At 50.5% G+C, this 23,864-nt stretch overlaps 1 protein-coding gene across 1 annotated transcript in view; it reads right to left on the reverse strand.

Moving 5' to 3' along the window:
- Window positions 1-408: 408 nt before the first annotated feature.
- Window positions 409-23,864, reverse strand: part of LOC142003401 (adhesion G protein-coupled receptor E3-like) — a 51,233-nt gene continuing 27,777 nt past the window's right edge. Inside the window, exons 6-19 of the mRNA XM_074980324.1 lie at window positions 21,997-22,152; window positions 19,716-19,783; window positions 9,794-9,898; window positions 6,718-6,895; window positions 6,075-6,197; window positions 5,221-5,405; window positions 4,462-4,632; window positions 4,122-4,316; window positions 3,360-3,595; window positions 2,880-2,946; window positions 2,124-2,215; window positions 1,687-1,855; window positions 1,466-1,573; window positions 409-994 (exon numbers count right to left, since the gene is read on the reverse strand). Of these exons, the coding sequence (XP_074836425.1) occupies window positions 989-994; window positions 1,466-1,573; window positions 1,687-1,855; window positions 2,124-2,215; window positions 2,880-2,946; window positions 3,360-3,595; window positions 4,122-4,316; window positions 4,462-4,632; window positions 5,221-5,405; window positions 6,075-6,197; window positions 6,718-6,895; window positions 9,794-9,898; window positions 19,716-19,783; window positions 21,997-22,152 (1,859 nt within the window). The 3' untranslated portion in view covers window positions 409-988. The remainder of the gene's footprint in view (window positions 995-1,465; window positions 1,574-1,686; window positions 1,856-2,123; window positions 2,216-2,879; window positions 2,947-3,359; window positions 3,596-4,121; window positions 4,317-4,461; window positions 4,633-5,220; window positions 5,406-6,074; window positions 6,198-6,717; window positions 6,896-9,793; window positions 9,899-19,715; window positions 19,784-21,996; window positions 22,153-23,864) is intronic.

Raw genomic sequence — 23,864 nt, forward strand, 5'->3', positions numbered from 1 at the left:
ACTGCTGGGTGACAGCAGGTGCCTGGCTCCAAGGACTGCGTAAGCCAAAGGGGATGTGACTGGTGTCAGAAACCACTGAGCAGTGGCAGTGTTGCTGGTCCAGGGTGCACCTGGCCCCAAGAACAACCTGACCAGCGGTCCCAGTGGCAGTGGCAGCTAGAGCAGCTGTTACAGTGCAGTACACAACAACAGTCCCAGGATGTTTCCACTGTTCCTGCTGCCCACTGCAGCATATGCCCCACTTTCTCCAGCAGCAGCCCCTCAAGCCTCCGCCCCTAGACTCTCTCAGCAATGCCGTCCTAAACCGCCCCCAGCACTGGACCCTCCAGCAAAGGCGCTCACTAAAATTTAATCAGGGGCCTGTATGATATCAGTCATGGACAAGGTCAAGGGTCACGAATTTTTATTTATTGCCTGTGACGTCTCCCTGCCTGTTATTAAAAATACCCATGACAATATCGCAGCATTAGGTACACAGGTTAGGTTGTATCACCCCATTGCATAGGACTGTAGATTCTTGCTCCCCTGACCAATGTGGTTACACGGATCAAGCCCTGCAGTGCAGACCAGACCTCAGCTGCATAGGCTGTGGTGGCAGCAGCAGCAGAGACATTTCTTTACGCCAGCTCCCCTGCCCACTCCCGGTGGTGCAGGGCAAAGGATGCCGATCCATGGGTCAGGCAAGCAGACGGGACGCATTGATGCAGGGTGGATGGCAGATACTCAACGTTTCACTGGATGGTCCAGCCCTGGAGCTCCCACAGAGCTGGCGCCTATGGTGTGAGGTTTCCCAGATGAAAGACAAGTTCTCTTCGCATTTTAATAAAGTTCTTTGTTAAAAACAGAGATGGTGCTTGCGAGGGGGGACATATTGGTCTTATGTATTCCCAGATGACAGAGTGACAGCTCCAGCCACTTTCTGTTTGCATTGGAACTCCTAAGTACTGAACACGGCCCTAGCTGCTGCTCACCCCATATGGCAGCAGAATTACATCTGGCAAGAAAAACAGAAAAATGGTGATTGTTTCCAAAGCCACTGACAGTATTATGGGCAGATTGCTGGGTTGTCTCAGGGAAGCCCTGGATTCTGAGCCAAGGGAAATTCTTCACAGTGCTCACTGCTCACTGGGGACAGGCCATCTGCACTGACAAGGTGTCAGTGCCAGGGGACAATCGGATATAGTCAGACCATTACATAGCAGAAGCCAGCGCCTGCCTACCCACAGTCAGTGACCCCTGGAGCTTTCCAGAGAAAGGGACATGGAGGTGCCAGGACAAAGACCATTCTGTTCTGGTGCCAAAGATGTACGATGCCCTTTGACAGTGACAGACTCTCACTTGCAGTGGTGTTCCCAGCAGGCTTACAACAAACCATGGGTCTCTCCGAGAGCCAACCACCACTGCAGAAAAGCTAGAGATGACTGTTTCAGAGGCTGCTGTTGAAACACAGCAGATGATCTCTTACCGCCTTGGAGCTGCTGGTGTGGACAGTTGACATGGATACGTCGTACGACTCAGATCTCATGCTGGATGTTTGGATTCTGCTGAACCACCTCCTGTACTCCTCTCTCACCTGAGGAGTGAAGAACACAGTCACTGCACCAAGTAACAAATTCTGAGAAGATCAGGTGGCTACCACGAGGCAGTGAAGGTGCTGGATGGACATCGAGATGCCAGGGGCATTACCTGGCGATTGAGCAGACAGTGCACCAGGAAGATGAAGGGTCCCTGCAGCAAGTTGATGATGGTGAATAAATACGCCATGACCTTGGCTGCTGGGCCAAACTGCAGGAGACCAAGGCTCCACGTACAGCCCAGAATGAAGACCTGGGCAATGGCTTTAAAGGTCAGTAGCCTGGATAAAGCCAGATAGAGAGAACCTGTTACAATAATACTACGAAGAGCAACTGGGTCAAGAAGGGCTGACCAGGGTGAGAAGGGACTACCAGCCCCTGCTTTCCTGTCTGGGACAAGGTTACTCTCAATGCAAAACACAGTTGGAACTTATTTCCATGGATCCTAGGCACACTGTCCTTCTCCTGCAGTTCCTCTTGCTCTCCCCATGCAAGGACTGTCCAAACCAAGGCACATGACCCTCCACAATGATGCTGTTGTCATCTCACCTGTGGTCTCTAAGGGTGGACACATCTGTGTTGAGGGAGGAGAGTCGGTCTTTCAGCATCCACAGGGTCAGGGCAAAGAAGATCACATTTATCTGCGGGGACAGCAGGAAATATTTCCTGGGACACGTCCCATATGGGGCTCATGACTCCAGCTGAGGCTGAGAATGATCCCAGGAGACTGAGCCAAATGCAGCAGAACTGGAGACAGCTCATGTCCCATGGGAGTCATTCCCTGTCCTGTAACATCTCCTGGCAGCTCCTGGCCCCGAGACAGAGCAATGGGATCACAGAAGCCAGATTCTTCACAGTTAAATATGGAGCCGCTCCAGTGGAATAAACAGAGTTTAGACTGGTGTAAGTGAGAGATTCCATGTCCTGCCTCTAGAATATTTTCTGCCATTTTCAGCGTGCAAGGAACTCCCTCTTCACCTACATCTGTTCCCCACCCCTACAAAAATGACTGTGTAGTATAACCCACTTCTCTCCTTGCTGCATAGGTCCTTAACTAGCCTGGAGCAAACTGTCTTCCCTTGGCAAAACTCCTACTGACTACTTGGGCACCGCTCCCAGAGAAAAGGCCAAGGGGGCACAGCACAGGGGCAAATCTTGGAAGTGGCCAAAGTGGATGAGCCAGGTGGAATCTCACTGGGTCTTTCCTTGTGGTTTGCGGGCCATGTTCTCCACCCACTGCCTTGAACTGAGTGGAGTCACCAAGGGGAGACGAGAAGGGGCCCTGTGGTTCTGTGAGGCACCCACCAGGATTATAGCACAGACTGGCCCCAGGAAGCTCCAGTGAAAGCCTTGGTCCAAGCTGAGCCAGCAGCTAGAGGTAGGGAGGAAGAAGAAGCGCATTACCCTGACATGAGAACGTGGGGACAGTTCCGGGGGAGCAAGACAGTGTTACAGGTCAGTTGGCTCTCAAAAGAGAGATGGATCTGAGCCAGATGGTGACATGGCCAATTCTATGGGCAGCCAGCAAAGAGCTCCCACAGCCGCCTGAGCCTCTCCTGCTTCCCATCACCACACAAGAGTGACAGGGCGTTGCAGGCCGGTTGATTCGCAACTTGAGATGGCTCTGAGCCTGCTGGTAACAAGGCTGATTCCCTAGGCAGCAAGCAAACAGCCCTTCCCCACACCCTCCACCCCACCAGCCACCTCAGCCTCTGCAGCTTCCCACCACCCAGTTCTCTCCTGTCTCTTCGATTGACTCCGCCCATGGATGGACGCTGCACTTACTGTTGGGAAGTTCCGTAGCCACCTGGCTTGATTGCTGCAGAAATAGCCACTATCAGGGCTGGGAATCCGTAGCCAAACGGGTACATGTATCTCTTCTTGAACCGGCTGGCGCTGGTGTAATTCACCACCTTCAGGTTCCTGACGGTGAGGAAGAGGTGCAGCCCCTCCAGGAACATCCAGGTGAAGCAGGCCAGGAAGATGAAGTGCAGGAGGCCAGCAATGACCTTACAGGCCACCTGGGGGAGACAGACAGCTCAGGGGCACTGCAGCTGGGATGGGAACTGCTCGGTATGGGAGAGACCTGACAGGGAGGGGGAGGTGTCACAACAGGATTCTTATTAATGCAGCTCTCCAGCTATTAATGCAGCTCTCCAGCTCTCCACTCCATGGCCCAGAGAACACAGGTTCCTCAGTTTACAGGTTCCTTCGGCTGCATGTTGCTGATGCAGGAGAGGAGCAGAGATTAGTGGTTAGAGTAGGGAGGATAGGAGCAGAGAAACTGTGGGCAAATCACACAGGTGAGGAAGCAAGACAGATGGAGTCTGTGAGACAGTAATAGAAGTGACTGAACTCCTGGTGGTATGGAGTCTGAGGCCACTGTGCCTAGCATACAGGGGCCTCACAGGGAGTGGAAACATCCCCCCCAGGAGTCCTGCCTGTGTCATGAATGGCCCAGAACCCAGGGGTACTGCTGGGATCAAAGCTGCACACGAAGGCCCTGTAGTGAGTAGAGGAACCAAGCTGGGGAGATTTGGTCCATACCTTCCTCTCGGTCTGGGTCATCCCAATGAGGAAGAGGAGGTTGCCCAGAAAGAGGCAGAGGCAGAGCTGCAGGTGGATGGAGGTGCTGATGTTCCAGATGGAGCGGCACAGGAGGAAGGTGAGGATGGCGAGGAGGAGGCACAGCAGGGAGAGGGCCAGGCCCACGTAGGTGATGATGGTCAGTGGGTAACTCTCCTGTAATATAGCAAGGGAGCATCACCATTAATCCAGCCCAGGCCACTAGCATCCAATGCAGCCTTTCCCCCAGCAAATCCTCCAAGCCCTCCTATGAGAGCTTTGCCTGTGTTTAGACAGGGTACGGAGCTCAGGGTCCAGATACCGTCACTACGCTGGGAACCATTAGGATGGCGAAGCTGGAGAGATGGTTGCAGCTGCAGGTGGTGTAAGTGTCATTCACGGACAGGGTGACGCAGCCGTCAGGAGACCAGCTGCCTTTCTTGTCCACTAAATTCCAGTAGACGCAGATGGCCCTTTCCTCCTCCTTTTTGAGCTGGAAACACAACAGAAACGTCCCCACAGGACCAAAGACCCTCGTTTCCATTATCCTGATTCTATAACACACCCTAGGCCACCTCCAGCTCCACAGCTCTCCCCACACAGGCCCACTGCCACCCTTACAGGGACAGGCGAAAGAGAATCCAGACTCTGATGCTCCAAAGGCACAGGCTATGTACAGGAGCAAAAGGGAAATCCGTGCTGAGGGTTAGCACTATTGGGCATATGACACGTAGCTGAGCAGTTCTGACTGCATCCAGCAGAAGGCAGTGCTGCATGTGCATGTGAACACTCTGTTACTGTATCAAAATGTTTCATGCTGCTGCTCTGAAGCCCACAATCCAGGTGAGCGACCTGGAGCTGTTACCCCAGCACGCTTTGCATAACCATGTATTGTCATGTGACCAGTTATCGTCCTGCAGTAGAACAGCCCCATGGCCTCGGCCATAAGGAGGTCTCTGCTTATCAGAGCCATCGGGAGGCAGAAAAGCAGCATGGTGCAAATGCCCAGCAGATGCAGCCTGCCCTGCACCTCCCTGGAGCCCCAAAACATGGAGTGCTGAAGGGAAGCTTTCCCACGCACCTGTTCATGGCTCAGCGTGAAGTTTGCAGGTGTGGAGAGGTTAACGGGGCTCCCATCTCCAATGGCTCCGCTCACCACTCTTGAGTTGAGACGAGTGTTCTCCAGCTTCCCTGTAGCCAGCAGATTGCCCGTGAAGATGGAGTGCAGGGTGGAGTAGGCAATAAAAGCAGCAGCCCCCAACCCTGCTGAGAGAGGAGACAATCCCTCATTAAGGAGAGGCTTTGTCAAAGAACAAGCCAGGCAGGTGCCCAGGGGTCACAGGAAGTCTGACGCAGAGCTGGGAATGGAACCCAGAACTCCTTGCCACAATTCATCACTAGACTTTGCTGCTTGCTCCCTCTGAGCACCCAGTAGTACCCCTGGCTGGAAGTGTCCAGCTACAGGAAGCAGAGCTGAAGATACAGTTTTTCTCAGCAGCAGCTGCAGATGGGCTGGGCAGGGATGAGCTTCCCTGGGGCTGGAGGACTCGGGACCCTGAATATGGCAGCTCAGGATACATGTTACCCGGATTCCCCCCCATCTCTATTTAGGGGTCTAGATAAGATAGGGCATTCCAGCTCTTTCCAGTCTCTGGCCCTCTTCATAACAGAGACCTTCCAATGAGACATCTCCCCTCTCCACTCAAAACCTCTCATTGCTTGGGGCTTGGGCTGTGGAAAGCCCCAGAGCAAAGGTCCACTCCATGGCCCACAGGCTGAGAACTGCAGGTTCAGCCAGCAGGAAGAGCTCCAGGGCCCTGGCAGGGAGGCGCATGGGATGGGAAAGAGGACTGGGGGAATCCTTGGGTTTCAGTGCCTGGGAGCCGCTCTGTGCTATAGTTTGGGGCCTGGCTGTCTCCACCCCCAGGATGGTACCTTGTGTGGTTGCTCCGAGGACTGTATCACAGTGCACAGTCATGCTCTCCCCGTAAGCGCTCAGCCTCAAGGGCTCACTGTCCGGCCTGCAGTTGTTCCTTGTGATGAGCCGTGTCTCAATAGCTGCAGAGGGTTGGGGGAGAACAACAGAGCCCCTCGCTGTGTAACCACTTCACTGGGAAACCGCACATTCTGGCCCAGCTCCACCCCCTCCTCACTCCATTTGGAAGCTGATGGGGTTCATGGCTCTTCAGCGATGGGGGAGGGAGATGGTTGGAGCCCCCCCATGAGTTACATTGATTACCAGCCCCAACACATCTCCTTTCTTCACCTGCCTATGTCTTCCTGGGGCAGCTGCCTCCTCAGCTGAGGGGTACAATGGGCATGAGCAGAGGTGCCCTTAGCCGGGGATGCGAAATGTTGCATTTAAAGCCTTTCCGGACACTGCTGTTGCTCCCAAGCACACAGTGGAGCTGGTTTGTGTTCCCTGGCCTGGGGCAGGGCTGTTCTGGCTCTGTAGTGAACACAAGAGCACATGCACAAAGCCATATTGGCTCCTAACCTCCTGTGGATTTGAGGCACCATATAGAACTCGGATCTCACGGCTGCCAGCAGGTGCCGAGAGCCCCACACCACTTCTCACCCACAGAGTGTGTCACTGCTTTCTGTGTGATATTCCCTGGAGACCGGAGCGCATCATCCAGCGCAGCTACTTCCACAACCTGCAGCAGGAACGTCACGGCCTCCGCAACCTCCTCTTTGCCTCCATTGGCCCAGTAAGAGCTCCTGTTGAGGCTGGAGTTCAAGGCGTGAATCACTTCCTAGGCACAGGAGAGGAAAGGGGAGGCCCTGGGAGTACAAAGTCTGAAGATTCAGCTGCCACATCCTCTGTGTTTCCAGGGGACTTTGTATGGCACAGCCTCTCCAACCTCAGGGGGTTGCTGTGCACATGGGTGGGGTGGGGGAGCCCTTTACAAAGGAGATCAACTGAAGCTGACTTGGGGCCCCACTCAAACCTGAAGCCAGCTGTGAAAGAACCCTTTGTTCATCCTTTGCCCCACAGCCCATCCCTCCATTACAGATGCCAGGGAACAACCTTGTCACAAGCCCACTGCTGCCTAGATCACCTCTACACTGCACCCTGCAGCCACTCAGGAACTGACAGCAGAGCAGGGACTGAACCCAGATCCTGGTGCCTGAGAACCCGTTCACTGACAGATGAGCTGAAGGAGACTCCCCAATAAGTGTTAGCCGTATACTGCCTTTGACGCACAACAGTAGTTCTGAACACTAGAGGTAGATGTGGGTGGACTAACACCAATGTATAACTATAGAGCAGGCATGTCAAACACCCTGTTATGGGGCCACATGCAGCCCTATCTCTTGTCTTTGCAGCCCCCAATGGGATGTTAATGAAACATCGAAGTGTGGCCAGCCCAGGATCCCCTGCTGTGCACGGTTGGAGAAACAGGCTTCCTCGGCTTTTGGCTCATGGGGGTTTTAATATGCCTAAGTCAGAAATGAACAGCCCAAGGAGGCAGGGGATGGAACAAACACCTATCCCGGCCCCTGCAGCCACCAGCTGAGCCCCCTTTTTACTGCTGCCAGGGGCTGTAAGCCCCTTGTTCGACTGGCCTGTTTTGTGCCAGAGATGATGCGGCGTGCTCTGGGGACCTGGCTGTTGCGAGTAATTTTGCAGGGAAGAAGCCCAAACACTGTGGAGGTGGGAAAGGCTAACCCCCTGAGAGCGAGCTGCATGGGAGAGGTGGGTAGAAAAGGGAGTAGATGGTCATTTGGCTCCACAGGGGAAAAGCAGGTCCTTGCTGGTGCTTATGATGTGCCCTGCTCCCTGCTCTCAGAGCCGCAAACAGAGAAGGGAATAGTAGGAGAAAGAAGAGGTAGTGGGAAAAAAGAGGTTTGAGCAGGAAAAACTACCAGGAAAGAAGGTGCAAAAAAGAAGCTGCAAAGAAGAAAACCTGTTCAGCCAAGCCACAAGAAAAGTGGGGGGCTTGCTCTGCCTGCTGCTAGCCCCAGGCTCAGGGGTGGGGAGGAAGGAGTGCTCTTTCTCCTTGGGCCTTGTGATAGCATGCGTTTTCTAAGAGCTCAGGGGCTCGATGGGATTGGCCAGTGATTTTCTCACGCTGCTGCCTTTCGTTCAAGCACATTCCCAGTCCCGCTTGCCTGCCATGGCCCTGGTGCACAGGTTTCTCTGTCTTTCTTTCCATGCCTGGTCAGAAAAGAGTAGGTTTTGAATCAGGCTCCGAGAGAGCAGCCTGCCTCTCTCCCCTCCACACACACGTTTTCCCCAGGCAGGCGGCTGATCTTACAGCAGGCAGGGGTAGTCAATGAAAAGCAGTGGTGTATGTGTTTTCTCCTGCAGGATGAGCCTCACCTGTTCCCACCACCCTCCCACCCCCTTCTCTCTCTCTTACACACACACACACACACACACACACAGTGAAAGGGCTCTTCCTGAGAGCAGCCTGGGGCCAAACCCTTCCCCTGCAGCCCAGGAGCTCCAGGGCACTTCTGTGGGGAAGGGAGGAGTGAATCCTATTAAGGGAGGGGTTTCACTGGGCACCCATCCTGTGCAAAGGTGAGAGGAAAATACATAATATCAGCCAAAGCATCATTCAGTCCTGGTCATAACAACTGACAAAGCAAAGCCTGTAGAATGGAAATGTTCTCACTTAAGTACACCCTTAACAACATAACAGCAAGCTGGTGGTGATCAGTTTCTCTCAACCCTAATCATCATTCTCTCAGTCAGTACAGCTCTATCCCCTTCAGATACTGCTTCTTAAAATCAACTCTTGCTGCTGTTCCTTCCAGACACAAATCTCAAAGCCCATTCATTCATTCATTCATTCAATCATGTTGGTAACTCATGACTTTCCTGTGTGGGAGGTTACCCCCATTTTTAGATATGATGACACTGACAGCACAGGGAGTGCAGAGCTAACCATAGAACTCAGGCATCCTGACACCTGGCTTTGCATGTTCACTGCAAAACCGTCTGTCCCTTCTTTCTGCAAGATGTTTTGGCTTTTCTGATTTGGCTCTTCTCCCTGGTCTGCTTTTATCATCAGTGTTTTCCATCTCTTTCTTACCTCTATGCTTGCAATGTCTTTTCTTAAATTTGATTAACTATTAATAAAATGATAAAACAATAAAATTCATATTAAGTATTAAATTTTCAGTTAAAATAATTGTATTATAGTCAGACAAGACTTGAAAATATTACACAATGTACCTAACACATAATCTATAATAATAAATAATTACTACTTTCTGATAGAAATACTTTCTCTTTGTTGGCCCTGAAAGCTATCAGTTTTCATTTGTGAGGCTCTCGGTAGGCTTTGAGCTTGCAATGCCTGTTATAGAGCAAGTAAGCATGCACACACGCACTCCTACCACTATGGAGCACGCGTGCATTAAAATTTCTGTGTGCCCCCTATCCTCTGGTAGTGAAGGACACAGACTTATTTTCTGAAGAGTATCAACATTTGTCTCTCACCCCTAAACTGCCCCAGCAGCACACAAAGCTCTGGGGTGCTCAGAAGGGCACTAGTCAGGAGCAACAAGAACTCCTGTGGCACCTTATAGACTAACAGATATTTTGAAGCATAAGCTTTCGTGGGCAAAGACCCGCTTCATCAGATGCATGAGTGGGGACACTAGCCGGTAGGACAAAGTCAAGGGGTAGAGCCTCTCACCTCCAGTGATAATGCTGAGCTCCCATCTTTGCACACAGACCTCAAAATCCTTACGGTAGAATCAAAGAAAGAGCCAAAACTGCTGTTGCCACTGCTCAGCTCTCCCTGCAGAGAGAACCAGGAGAGAGGGTGAGTTTAGCCAGCACTGGAGGGCGACTCATGTTGATGAAACAGCAACGAAGGGTCCTGTGGCACCTTATAGACTAGCAGAAAAGTTTTGAGCATGAGCTTTCGTGAGCACAGACTCACTGTGTTCACGAAAGCTCATGCTCAAAGCTTTTCTGTTAGTCTATAAGGTGCCACAGGACCCTTCATTGCTGTTACAGATCCAGACTAATATGGCTACCCCTCCGATACTTCACATTGATGTTTGACTAATACAGGGACCTGATCCTGTCACCTGTAGTTGTGTGAAGAAACTTTTCTGTCAGACTTGCCTAGCACATGTACAATGGGGCTGTTCCCACAGCAACAGGTTCATGCAGAGAAAGGAAAGAGTTTCTAAAAACAACTGGGGTACGTCGAGGCTCAGCCCTTTTGCTGATGCTTTTCCAGAAAGCAGCCAGAGAGTTATGCGAGGGTGCATGGGACTCGAGGGACTACTGTATAAAGACAATCTCAGGAATTACAGGCCCTCAGCTTAACTTCTATACTAGAAAATATAATGGAGCAAATAATGAAGGAATTAATTTACAAGCATATAGAAAATAATATGGTGCTAAATAAAAGTCAGCATGGATTTGAAAAGAACAAAGCATGTCAAACCCACCTGATAGCTTTTTTAGATGAGGTAACAAGCCTTGTGGATAGAGGGAAAGCCGTAGACTTTACTCAGGGTTTTCGTATTGTCTTGTGTGACCTTCTCATAAACAATCTGATGGAACAACTATGAAGTGAGGGTGCCTAACTGGTTGGAAAAACATTCCCAAAGCGTAGTTATCAGTCAAGCGAGAAGTGCTTATGGAAGGGTTTGCTGCAGGGATCAGTCCTGGGTCTGGTTTCTGTTCAGTATCTTCATCAATGATTTAGAAATGCATAGAGAGTACATGTGTAAAGCTGCAGACAAGAAAAACACTGGACAGATTGCATGTGCTTTGGTTGATGGGATTATAATTCAAAATCATGGACAAACTGGATAAATGCTCTTAAGTAAATAGGATGAAAATCAGTAAGAACAAATGCAATGTACTCCACTCAGCAAGGTACAATCAGTTGCACATATACCAACAGGGAAAAGCCTGCTTGGGATGGGGTACTGTAAAAACAAATATAGGTGTCATAGTGGAAAAGAATCTAAATATGAATGGAAAATGTGACACCACTGAAAGAAAGAAAGAAAAAAAGAAAGAAAGAAAGCATATGCCATTGTTTTGGTATGTGTTAGCTAAAGTATTGTGAATAAGACAAAAGGAAAGAGAAATTACTCACCTTAGTGCAGCAATGATTGTTCTTTGAGAAGTGTCCCCATGGGTGCTCCACATCAGGTGTTAGGCTTGTCCTGTGCCTTGGCTTGTCCTGTGCCACAGCTCAGAGATTTTACAATGGCAGCCAGCTGAACCACATATGTGCAGCCAGTGTCCTGCTCCATTCATGCTCTTTTGATTATGTGCATGGTTCTGGTCAAACTATGGTCTGGCTCAAACTAGTTACTCGAATCTGCCCTGAAATCTGAAAAAAATAAAGAAAAATCTCTGGAGCAGGGAGGAAGAGTGGATAGTGGAGCACCCATGGGGCACATCTCAAAGAACCATCGTTACTGCACCCAGGTGAGTAACTTCTCTTTCTTCTTCGAGTGGCCCCTGTGGGTACTCCACATCAGGTGACTAAGTAGCAGTATACAGAAAACATGGAGAAGGGTACCACAGTTAAGGCTTATCTACAACAGAAAGAAAAGCTATTGCGAGCAGAGCATCCCCAGTCAGGTGGTGATGGATGGCATAGTATCTGATGAAGGTGTCATAGGATGACCACATCACTGCACAGCAGATGTCTCTAAGCAGAACATCTCTGAAGAATGCCATTGATGTTGCGTCATTCCCCTTGTGGAGTGAGCCCTCGGCTGCATCAGTAGTGGTGTGTGATGCAGGGAGTAGCATTTAGTAATGCATGAAATATTGAATTTGGAAAGTCTGTGTAAAGATACAGCCTCGCCCTGGGAGTGGCAACGGTTGATATTAATAACCTATCCATTTTGTAGAAAGGCTTAGTTTTTTCAGTATAAAAGGTCAAAGCCCTTTATACATCCAGAGAATGTAGTCTTGTCTCATGAGTCGACGCTTGTGGTTTTGGGTAAAACAAGGGCAATATGATCAGTTTATTGATATGGAAGTCAGATGAGACCTTTCGTATAAAGGCTGGGTGGAGCTTGAGCATTACCCCTTCCTTCCTGAAAATGATATATGGTGGAACTGCCATCAGGGACGCCACCTCACTGACTCTGCAAGTGGAAGTTATAGCCAAGAGAAAAACAGACTTTAGAGAGAGCAGCTGACATGAGGTAGTAGCTAGAGGCTCAAAAGGTAGTTTGGACAATGTTTCCAAGACCAGATACATGCTCCAAAACGGGGAAATAGGCTGGCAAGGAGGGTAGAGACTGCCTAGACCTTTGAAAAAGCATTTAGTGATTGGATGGGCAAACACTGATGTGCCCTCAATGGTATGTCTAAAGGCTGACATTGCTGCCAGATGCATCTTTAGTGATGCTAATGCAAATCCCTCGTTTCAGATACATTAAATAATTGAGGATCATGTGTATTGGAGCCTCAAGCAAAGCCAGGTGCCTTGAGGAGCACCAGTTATGAACCAATTCCACTGCACAAGGTAAATATTATGCATGTTCTGGCATCTGCTATGAATTAGTATTTGTTTGACTTGTTCAGAGCAAAGGTGTTTAGAGCTATCAAACCAAAAATCAGCCTAGCTGTGAGGTGGAGGTGGAGAGTGTGAGGCTGGGGATGCAGCAACAATCCCCGGTTCTGGGTCAGAAGACCTGGAAGGTTGGGGAGCAGATAAGGACAATATGGTGACATCCATTGGAGAAAGCCCTTCTCCATTGGAGAAACAGGAACCAATGTTGGCGGACTCATGCTGAAGCTGTTAGGATTAGTCTGGCTCCCTCCATATCGGCCTTCTCCAGGACTCTTGGTATGAGAACTGTGGGAGGAAAAGTGTATAGGAGGGGGCCCTTCCAGCTGAGGAGGAAGGCATCACCCAAGAAGCCCAGTCACACTTCTGCTCTGGAACAGTAATTGTGACATATTTTGTCTTTGTAGGTCATGAAAAGGTCTATGTGAGGGGATCCCCATAGTAGAAATATATGTTGGAGAACATTGGTGCAAAGCTCCCATTCATGATTTGGTGAACATCTGCCATGATGTGGTTGACCCTCAGTACGTATGAAGCCTACCTACAATACGGCCTTGTCAGTGTTTGGAAGAAGAGCTGGAAACACAAACGACTGGTTTGAAGCTAACTCCAATGAGATGATTTCGGTCATCGAAAAGAAGTGTGCTGCACTTCTGGAGTATAAACACTCACGGACTCAGAGTACCCTGCAAGCACTCAAGAGTAGCCAGGAAAATAGTACAGCAGACAGCCAGGCGCTGTGCCAACAACTACTGGCTTAAGCTATGCAGCAGTATCCAGACCTGTGCTGACTCTGGTAATCGCAGGGGAATGTACGAGGGCATAAAGAAGGCAATGGGACCTATTCAGAACAAGACGGAACCTCTGAAATCCAAATCTGGTGAAGTCATCACTGACAAAGCCAAACAGATGGAGCAATGGGTTGAGCACTACTCCAAACTGTACTCACGCGAGAACACTGTGGTTGATGCAGCCCTCAACACCATCGAGCTCCTGTCAGTCATGGATGAGCTGGACCAGGAGCCAACTGCGGTTGAATTGAAGAAAGCTATTGACAGCATTGCAGCAGGAAAGGCCCCAGGCCAGGATGGTATACCACTAGAGGTAATCACGTGTGCCTTGGACACACTCCTGGAACCCCTACATGAGCTGCTGTGCCTGTGCTGGAGAGAGGTTGAGGTTCCACAGGATATGCGGAACACTAACATTGTAACCTTGTATAAGAACAAACGAGACAGAAGTGACTGCAACAATTACCGTGGAATCTCCTTCCTAAGTGTCACTGGTAAATTGTTCACTCGTGCCATCCTCAGCAGACTCCAGAAGCTCGCTGAGAGGGTGTATCCTGAATCCCAATGCAGATTCTGTGCCAAGAGATCTACCATTGACATGATCTTCTCCCGGAGGCAGCTGCAGGAGAAATGTAGGGAGCAGAGGAAGCCACTCTATGTCACCTTCATTGACCTGACCAAGGCTTTTGACTAGGTCAGTAGGGACGGACTGTTTAAATTCCTCCACAAGATAGGCTGTCCACCACAGTTACTCAAGATGATACAGTCTTTCCATGAAGACACGACAGGAACCATCCAATACAACGGCATATCATTGGATGCCTTCAGCATCAGGAATGGCGTCAAACAAGAATGCGTCCTTGCTCCGACATTGTTCGGGATCTTCTTTGCACTCCTCCTGAAGCGTTTGCCTTTGGATCCTCCACAGAGGGCATCTTTTTTGCACACAAGATCTGACAGGAAACTGTTTAATCTTGCAAGACTGAAGGCTAAGTCTAAGGTGCGGGAAGTCGTCATCAGAGATATGCTCTTCGCAGTTGATGCTGCTGTAGTGTCACACACAGAAGACCAGCTTCAGAAACTGCTGGATCAGGTCTCCAAAGCATGTGAGGGCTTCGGGCTTACCATCAGCCTAGAGAAGACAAACGTACTTGGTCAGGACGTTGCTGAACCTCCATCAATCAGCATTGACAATTACATGCTGGAGGTCTTCCATTAGTTTACTTACCTCGGGTCCACCATCACCAGCACCTGTTGCTAGAGTCTGAGCTAAACAGGAGGATTGGAAAAGAAGCCACAACTCTATTCAGACTTAGCAAGAGAGCGTGGAACAACAAGAAGCTGTACACTCACACCAAAATGCAAGTCTACAGATCCTGAATCCTCAGCACCCTTTTCTAAGGCAGGGAGTCTTGGACCTTGTACACCCGCCAGGAACAGAGGCTGAATGTCTTCCACTTGCGCTGCCTCAGATGCATTCTTGGGATATCATGGAAGGACAGAGTGCCCAACAACACCGTCCTCGAGCAAGCTGGAATTCCAACCATGCATACCCTTCTCAGGCAGCAGCAGCCCCGCTGGGTTGGCCACATCCACAGGATGAACGATGGAAGGATCCCAAAAGACATCCTGTACGGCGAGCTAGCCTCTGGCAAAAGACCTCCTGGATGCCACCAATTGCGCTACAAAGACGTCTGTAAGAGGGAACTCAAGGAGGTAGACATCGACCCAGATAGTTGGGAAGAGCTGGCAGACGACCGCAGCATCTGGAAGCAGGAACTACACAAGGGCCTTCAGAAGGGCAAGATGAAGATCAGACAGCTGGCAGAGAAGAAGCGAGCCTGCAGAAAAGACAGCAAGGACCTGCCAGACACCCACTACATATGCAGCAGATGTAGCAAGGACTGTCACTCTCGTGTGGGCCTCCACAGTCACAGTCAACGCTGCAAATGATGATCTTAAATGGAGTTACGCAGGGCGCGATCCATAGTCTTCGCAGACTGAAGGATGCCTTGGACTGGCGTTATGTCATTTTGAATACACCAGTTCCAGAGGTAAGTTGCTTCCCCACAAAGAGAACGGGACGATTGATGTAATACATCATGGTGATGTTGTCTGTAAAAATTCTGACTGTTGTGTTGTGAATACAACTGTGGAAGTGCCTGCAGGCATTGAATACTGCCTTGAGCTCCAGCAGATTTATAATGTAGGGACATTTTGTGACGGGATTATCAACCCTTTATTGAAACCCCATCCATGTGGGCCCCCCATCCCAAGAGGGAAGCATCCATAGCTATGAGGGCTGAAGGTTGCAGTTGATGGAAAGGCATGCCTGACAAAAGATTATCTTGGACTGTCCACCACTGCAAAGAATGTAGAACGTGGCCTGGTGGTGTTACTATGTGAATATGGTGCTTCAGGGGTGTTTAAACAGTTGCTATCCAGTGCTGTAGGCAGCAAAAATGCAGTCTGGCATGTCGGATCAATTAACTGGTGTGCAAAATAAACTGGTGACCCCTCAGTGACGGCCACGCTGTTAGGGCATGTCAGGGTGAATTGCATGGGCACTTGAACAACACGGTGAGGTATGTGGGATGGAGACAGGGTACAGAGACCCTTTTAAAATCTCATAAAGAAATATGCCTCTGCACAAAATGGCTAAAGCTTTAACCCCAGGACAAGAACCGAGCAACTGAGTAAATTGGGCAAGTCTGAACCAGTTAGCACCGGGATTTACTGGACTGCATACAGCCTGCATTAACAGCAGTATGTAACTTCAGCAGCATCCACATCCTCTCGGCCTAAATTGAAAGACAGGAAAGACCATGGCCTCTGACCCATCAGCCCAGAGGAGCCAGCTGCGTACTTTAACAAGGACAAAATAAGAATGAGATATATAGTTATGTAAAATGGGGAGAGGGGCTGAGGGGAGCTGCAAGCGAAGAGAAGCAGAAGCAACCAGGCTGTGATGTGTCAGGCCTCAGGTGGAGCCAGCAAACGGCAGGATAATAAAGGGGGGCTACAACGTAAAGAGGAGGAGGAACTCCCGAATCCTGGAGAGACCGGACGCTGTCTGCGACAGGGCCTGATCACCCTTCGCCGCTCTTCCCGCCTGCTCATGAGTTAGATAGAGTAGGGTGTGAATACCTAACAGTGCCACGAAAAATCTGTATTAGTAGTATAGCTAGCGGAAGTAACATGATGCAACGGTTCGTCTTATTCCTGTATCTGCTTAACTATGTAAGTATATGCTCTCAGTAAATGCTCTCTTTAACTCTATTTGCATTCTGTCTGTTTGTATCCTGTCCTGTGGCAAGTCTGTCTATTTGGTGATGTGTTTATGTTTTAGTTTCATGAGCCTGTAAGGGTCACGTGTAAGGCTGAGGCAAAAACACCCCAGAACGCCTGAAAGGGCTTTGACCCAATGACCGGGAAGTTCTGAAAGCAAGCTGCCTCCGCTGGGAAGCGTGATCTGCTGAGCCTCCGTGTCCTACAGGACAGAATGTCATTTCTGTCTGTATGTCATACCCCCCTACTAACCCTTAAGTAGTCCCATCCCCTGAAACTCGAAACTCACACTTCTTGGGGATAGATAACAGCTCTTAGAAATTGGGATAGATAACAGCCAATGAATTCCACCAACCCGTGGGCTGTTTTAGATAACTACTGGGAGTTACAAAAACCCCAGGGGGGGCTTCTCTTTCCTTTGGGCGTAATCCTATTCCTCCTGTTAGTAGTGTGTCCACACATGACCGTCCTTTCAGAAAGAAATCATCTAGGTAAGGAAATATTATGCTGCTGTTGTGACGAAGGTATGCTGTGACTTTTGACGTGGTCTTGGAGAATATCCTGGGAACCATCCAAAGACCAAAAGGTAAAACTCAATACTGAAAATGGTCTTCACCCACTGTAAAGTGGAAAAAGTGCCTGTGAGCAGGTTGGATGGTAATGTGAAAGTAGGCATCTTGGAGGTCAAGGGCTGCAAATCAATCACCACCAGCAAAAGACGGTCTGGAGGAAGGTGGAGGAGACATTGAAAGATGTCAACAGTGATGGTAGACATGCTCAGGCTGGTCCAGAAAAGAAGAAGGAGGTCTTAAAAATGGTGACGGAAGAGATTTGGATTGTTCTGTTGTAGGCAGCAGAGTAGGTGAGTGAGACTGTGCAGGCAACGGTGAGGGCTCTGGAGAAAAGGTCAGTGGACGGGAGTCCACGGTCAGGCTATGGTGCCAACAGGATTTTGAGGTCACCTTTTGCAGTGACAGGGAAGAAGCAGTTCCCACCAGGGCCAAGGTGTACAATGCTGATAAAGCGGCCACTGCCGATGAGTTTCCAGTTGTTGCCGAGGGGGTTGGTGCTGAGGACATAATTGCCAGGAACTCAGTGCGGCAGGTTTAACCGCCGGTGCCAAGGTCTTAGGTGGTGATGCTGCAATGATGGGCTTAGGCACCAGCACCAAGGTCTTTGCAGGTGGTGCTGGTGGTACCTGAGCAGCTCTCAGTTCCGACTGAAACTTTGATATCAGAGCTGGAGTTGAGGACATCTTAGAATTTGGCTGTTTCTCCAACTTGGAGACAGCTGTGGCGGTGCTGCTGTCCTCAGTATCACTCATCCTGCCCTTAGACAACAATGGCAAGGAGCGAGTTGACCATGCTCTAATTTTCTTATGCAGAGCTGAGACTGGTGACGAGGATCTCCGCTTTTGGTGGGTCACTGCATCTGCATAGGCCATAGGCTCAGTGTCTGCAGGCTGAAGAGCCTTGTAGAATTGGATCATTTGGACTCATCTCTCTGTCTCTGTGGGTTCTACCAGTCAGTTTAGAGCAAAGGGGGCATTTCTGGGGGACTTGCCCCTCACCAAACACCAAATACACCGGCAATGACTGTCCAAAGCCAGCATTGCCCCATGGCACAAGTTACACTTTTTAAAATGGGGTGAGCCCAGCATGGTTGTGATTTTAATTGATTTTTTTTTAAACAGTAACTGTAAAACTAACTAGAACTAACAACACGAACAACGACTAACAGCTAACACAAACAAACAAGAATTAGATAACAGGAATAAGTTTTGAACATGCAGTCTGAGGAGACAACATCCACTACAGCTGCATCCCTGGGCAGCTGAGAGAAGCTGGTTTGAGCCAGACCACACACATGATCAAAAGAGCATGAACAGAGTGGGACACTGGCTGTGTATGCACAATCCAGCCAACTACCGCTGCAAAAATCTCCAAGCTGTGGTGTGGGGGCGAGTCCGACGCCTGATGTGGAGCACCCACGGGGAGCACTTGAAGAAGGAGAAGAATCGTTTTGCTCTATTCCATGCTGATTAGGTCTCAGCTGGAGTACTGTGCCCACCTCTGGGAGGCACATCTCAGGAAAGAAGTGCACAAATGTGAGACAGTCCAGAGATGAACAATAAAAATGATGACTGATCTAAAGCCACATGACCTTTGAGGGAAGATTGAAATAACTGGGGTAGTTTAGTCTGGAGAAGAGAAGACTGAGAGGGGACGTGATAACAGGTTTCAAGTACATAAAAGGTTATTACGCGGAGGTGGAAGAAATATTGTTCTCCTTAATCTCAGTGGATAGAAAGAGGAATATTGGGCTTAAACTGCAGCAAAGGCATTATGAATAATGTCTTAATAGTCAGGGTGCTTCAATACTGGAATATTGGAGCATTTGTGGAATCTTCTATCAAAGGAGATTTTTAAGAGAGGGTTAGACAAATGCCTGTCAGGGAAGGTCTAGGTAAAGCTAACTTTGCCATGAGTGCCGGAGACTGGACTGGATGACCTCTTGAGGATCCTTCCACTCCTATGATTCTGTGATAGTACATGAAAATGCTAAACTCAACAATGAACTCATGAGCAGAATGGCAACGGCATGGACTAACAGGGAAAGATGAGGGAGCTACCTGGTTACAATGCCTATCAAATGGCAAAAGGAAGCTCTTGGGGGTGTTGATCAAGCCAGCAGTTTTTATGACTCTGAAAACCAGGGACTGAGGAAGAGCCAGGAGCTGATTGTGAAGACAGTGGGAATTAAAATGTTACAAGGGGTATTTGAAGTTATAGTCTAGAAGGATGAGGAGGATCAGGTCCCAGCAATGAAAGGAATAAATATGGTGTTGACATGACCGTGGCTGTGGTTTAAACAGGCCACCGTAATACCAACAGCAAAAGGTTTTGTCTGGGAATTTCTATAGTTGCAGAAAACACAGGGCAAAATATCCAACAAATGTATGAGGGGTTCACACGTACCTGCCAAGATAAATTCCTGCACCTCTCTTTTATTCTCTCCAACTCGGTGCTGTGGTTATTGGTGCGGACTTGGAGTGATGGGAAGAGAGGAGCAGATATTAGAACGTTCCCGTCACATTTTCACATCAACTCACTACTGTCTGGGGGGAAAATCCCCTCCTCTTCACAGGCCTGAAGGCTGTTCTCTGACCACACACCAGTCCTGTGCTGCCCATCATTTAACATGCAGCTATTAGGATACTTCCTTCCTTCCCACCAGCTTACTCTGTCTCTCCCCTCCATTGACACCTTGCTGAAGCTGGCAGCAGCCTCTGGTGCAGCACCAGGTATGGAATGAGGGGTGGGGGCTGAGTTTCTGCAGGGCATAGTGGGCACCTGTGGGAACTCCCCGTCACAGGTGAGTTGCCAGCTTCCAGAAAACACCATAGGGTGGTGACCCTAGTGCATGTTTCCTGGGATTCTATGTGGATCCTCTAGTATATGGCAGGAGAAAATCCAGTTGAGAGTCTTTGGGTTAAACTTAGAGGCAGAAGCAGCAGAGCTGATATTGTGATTGGTGTCTGCTATAGACCAGCAGATCAGATAGATGAGGATTTCTTCAGACAACTAAGGGAAGCTTCCAAATCACAGGCCCTGGCATTTTCAGCAGATCTACAGAAGCTATTATTCCCCTCTACTCAGCACAGGAGCAGCCACATCTAGAGTATTGAGTCTAGTTCTGGGTCTCCCAGTAGAAAACAGATGTGGACACACTGGAGCAGGTTCAGCAGAGGGCAGCAAAAATGATTAAGGGGCTGGAGCACATGACCTGTGAGGAGAGGCTGTGAGATCTGGGCTTAATTAGTTTTCAGCACAGAAGACTGAGGGGTGATTTGATAGCAGCCTTCAACCTCCTGAAAGGGAACTCTAAAGAGGATGGAGGGAGACACTTCTCAGTGCTGAAAGATAGCAGAACAAGTAGCAATGATCTAAAATTACAGAGAAAAAGGCCGCAGTTGGATATTAGGAAAATCGTTTCACCAGGAGGGTGGTGAAGCACTGCAGTGCATTACCTAGAGAGGTGGTGGAATCTCCATCCCCACAGGTTTTCAAGTCCCAGCTTGACATAGTCCTGGCTGGTATGATTTAGGTGAGGTTGGTCCTACTTTAGGCAGGGGACTGGACTAGGTGACCTCCTCAGGTTCCTTCCAGCCCTAGAATTCTATGATTCTATGATCCTTGCTCTGCCCCACTCTGGCCATTCTTATGTTCAGGTAATTAGTCATTTCAATTCACACAATGCCATTTCCGTCGCCCGATTGGATGAACCACTCTTTGTAACAACCATTGGTCCCAAAGCATGCAGCACAGGCGCTGATTTTCATCTTTCCCAGATGCCCTACCCTTGTGCCACCTCTTCCTGCCCTTGCTCTACTCCCTTCCCCGAGGTCCTGCCCTGGCCATGTCCCTTCTCCCCCTCTCCCCACCATTCCCCTGCCCTTGCTCTGTTTCTCTCACCCCCATTAGAACCCCTCCCCCAAAGCCCTGGAGTCTCACAGCTCTCTGCCCTCCCAGAAGTGCCTCCCCAGCTTATGAACAGCTGCTGCTGGTGCCTTCAGAGGCTGCAACAAAGGTTCCCAGTCCACTCCCTGGGGCAGTGATCAGCTGTGACCCATGACGGCTCCCCCTGCATGTGGGGGCCGGGTAACCGAACAGCTGTGGCAGGTGCCAGTTGGCACCAATGGCATCAACCAACATTTGTCACCACAGGACTCTGGTATGGGACTGACCCCTGGGGCTTTGTGGCCTGACAGCCAGATTCTTGGCCTCTGCCAGTGCCCTCTGTTGATAACACACTGGTGCCATTCGCTTTCCAGGCCTGTCCTAGGAACATGGCCTCCCTCTGCCCGAGTCCCTTAGTGCCTGGGGGAAGTGACAAAAGACATCGCTGGGGGATTTAAAAGTGCTTCTGGGACTGGGACAGCTTGCACGGGAGACACTGAATGATAGCACCCTGACTCCTCTACCACCCAGAGGGCTTAGGGGGACACTAGCAGCTGGAGGCTGTAATTTGGGGTCAGCGAGGGGTCCCTTCTCCCAGTGCTCCTATGCAAACCTCGTGACTTATTCCCAATACAAATGCCGAGGCAGAAGAGATCTTGACTCCCACGCCCTGGGAGAGCCATTGAGGATCACAGCTGATCATAGGCTGGATAGCTTGTGGTGCAGCACAAGGCCTGTAATGAGCATGGGGTAGAGGTGGTGTTTCTACAAGGCACAGTGAGTGCAGAGGGGAGCTCACCCTGGCAGGTGTTCTCACTCGCGTGCGTGAAGTTGGCTTTCCCAGAGCTGGACACGGCGCCATCACTGCAGGTGCAGATGTGACTCCCAGGCAGGTTGGTGCAGTTGGCGTTGGGTCCGCAAATGGTCCCGTTCATCTCCCGACACTTGTCAATATCTGCAGCACACGAGGGGCGCTCAGTACAGTCCTGGCAGGGAGGTGTCGCCACATCTGCCCCCCATCCCCCAAACCCCTGCACTGAGCCATGTGGCAGGACCCAGGGGACTGGGCCTCTTGGAGCCGAACAATCACAGGCCTGACTCTCAGCTGCACTAGGCCGCACTAGGCTGCAGGGACATGTAACAGCCACTTTAGACTCCTGCATCCTGCAACAGGGCTGCCCCTGCCAATGTGGAGCTACTTGGGGCCCTGACCCCACCCTGCTCCCAGCCGCTGAGGAGGAAATGTGGCTGCAGTGCCCTGCGCCGCAGCTATTCTCTGCCCCCAAAATCCCACAGGACAGGATGTGGGTGCAGCTGGAGTGCCCCGTACTGTGGCTACTCTCTGAACGCAGATCCCTTGCAGGCAGAATGGGGTACAGCTGGGGTGCACTGGAATGTGGCTATTCCCTGATCCCCAGAGCTACAGAGGGCAGAGGACACTTTGCTGTCTCTGTGGCCCATACACAAGGCCCCTTCCCAGGCTCAGAAGGGCCCTAGCCCAGAGGACGGTGAGGGGTCACGTCCCTTCTTCCCACCCCCCTGCAAGTCTAGTGATTTACTGTCTGTCCAATGGCTGGGAAAGCCATTGAGGGTCACAGCTGATCTTAGGCCAGGGGAGAGAATCAGGGGCTGTTACTGCATCTGGCATCAGTTTGTGGTGCAGCCAGGCCTAGAATGAACTCAGCAGTAGGGGCTTTCCCCAGGGCATGGAGGATGCAGGGAGGAGCTCACCCTGGCAGGTGTTCTCACTCGTGTGCCTGCAGTTGGCTTTCCCAGAGCTGGGCTTGTAGCCATCACTGCAGGTGGACGTGTGACTCCCAGGCACATTGGTGCAGTTGGCGTTAGTTCCACAAATGGGCCCAGTAGGCTCCTGACACTTGTCAAGAGGGGATGCCTGGTACAGTCCTGGCAGGGAGATGTCGCCATATTCCACACACACACACACACACACACACACACACTAGTCCCTGCACAGAGCCATCTGGCAGGACACGGGGGACTGGGCCACGAGGAGCTTAACAATCACAGGACAAATTCCCACCCGCATGAGGCAGCACTAGGCTACAGGGACACTTAACAGTGACTTTAGACTCCTGCATCCTGCACAGAGGCTGCCCCTGCCAATGTGGAGCTGCCTGGGGCCCTGACCCCACCCTGCTCCCAGCCCCTGAGGAGGAAATGTGGCTGTGGTGCCCTGCGCTGCAGCTACTCTCTGCCTCCCAGTCTTGCAGGGACAAGATCGCAGGTGTAGCTGTTGTGCTTTGTACTGTGGCTATTCTCTGAACACAGGGCCCCTGGGGGCAGGGTTGGGGTGCACTGAATTGCAGCTATTCCGAGCTCCGCAAGCCATAGGGGGATGAAGACACTGTGCTGTACCCGTGGCCAATACACAAGGCCCCTTCCCAGGCTAAGGGGGGCACTCGTACCAGAGGCTCTGTGCTGGGCCCCGCGAGGGTCTGCTCCTCTCTTCCAATCCCCCCTGCAAACCTCGTGATTTATTGCCAGTCCAAAGGCTGAGATGGGAGATCCTCACAAATGCCCTCAGTCAATTCCTAAGGGCGCTACCTGGGCTGAGGACTATGGCAGCGGCTCCAAACACACCAGACCTGGCCCTGCCGTGACACTGAGCAAACTCCTCTGGGGAGGTTACAGCAGAGCCCATCATGG

This window comes from Carettochelys insculpta, chromosome 29 (assembly GCF_033958435.1).
Source record: "Carettochelys insculpta isolate YL-2023 chromosome 29, ASM3395843v1, whole genome shotgun sequence".
Lineage (NCBI taxonomy): Eukaryota > Metazoa > Chordata > Testudines > Carettochelyidae > Carettochelys > Carettochelys insculpta.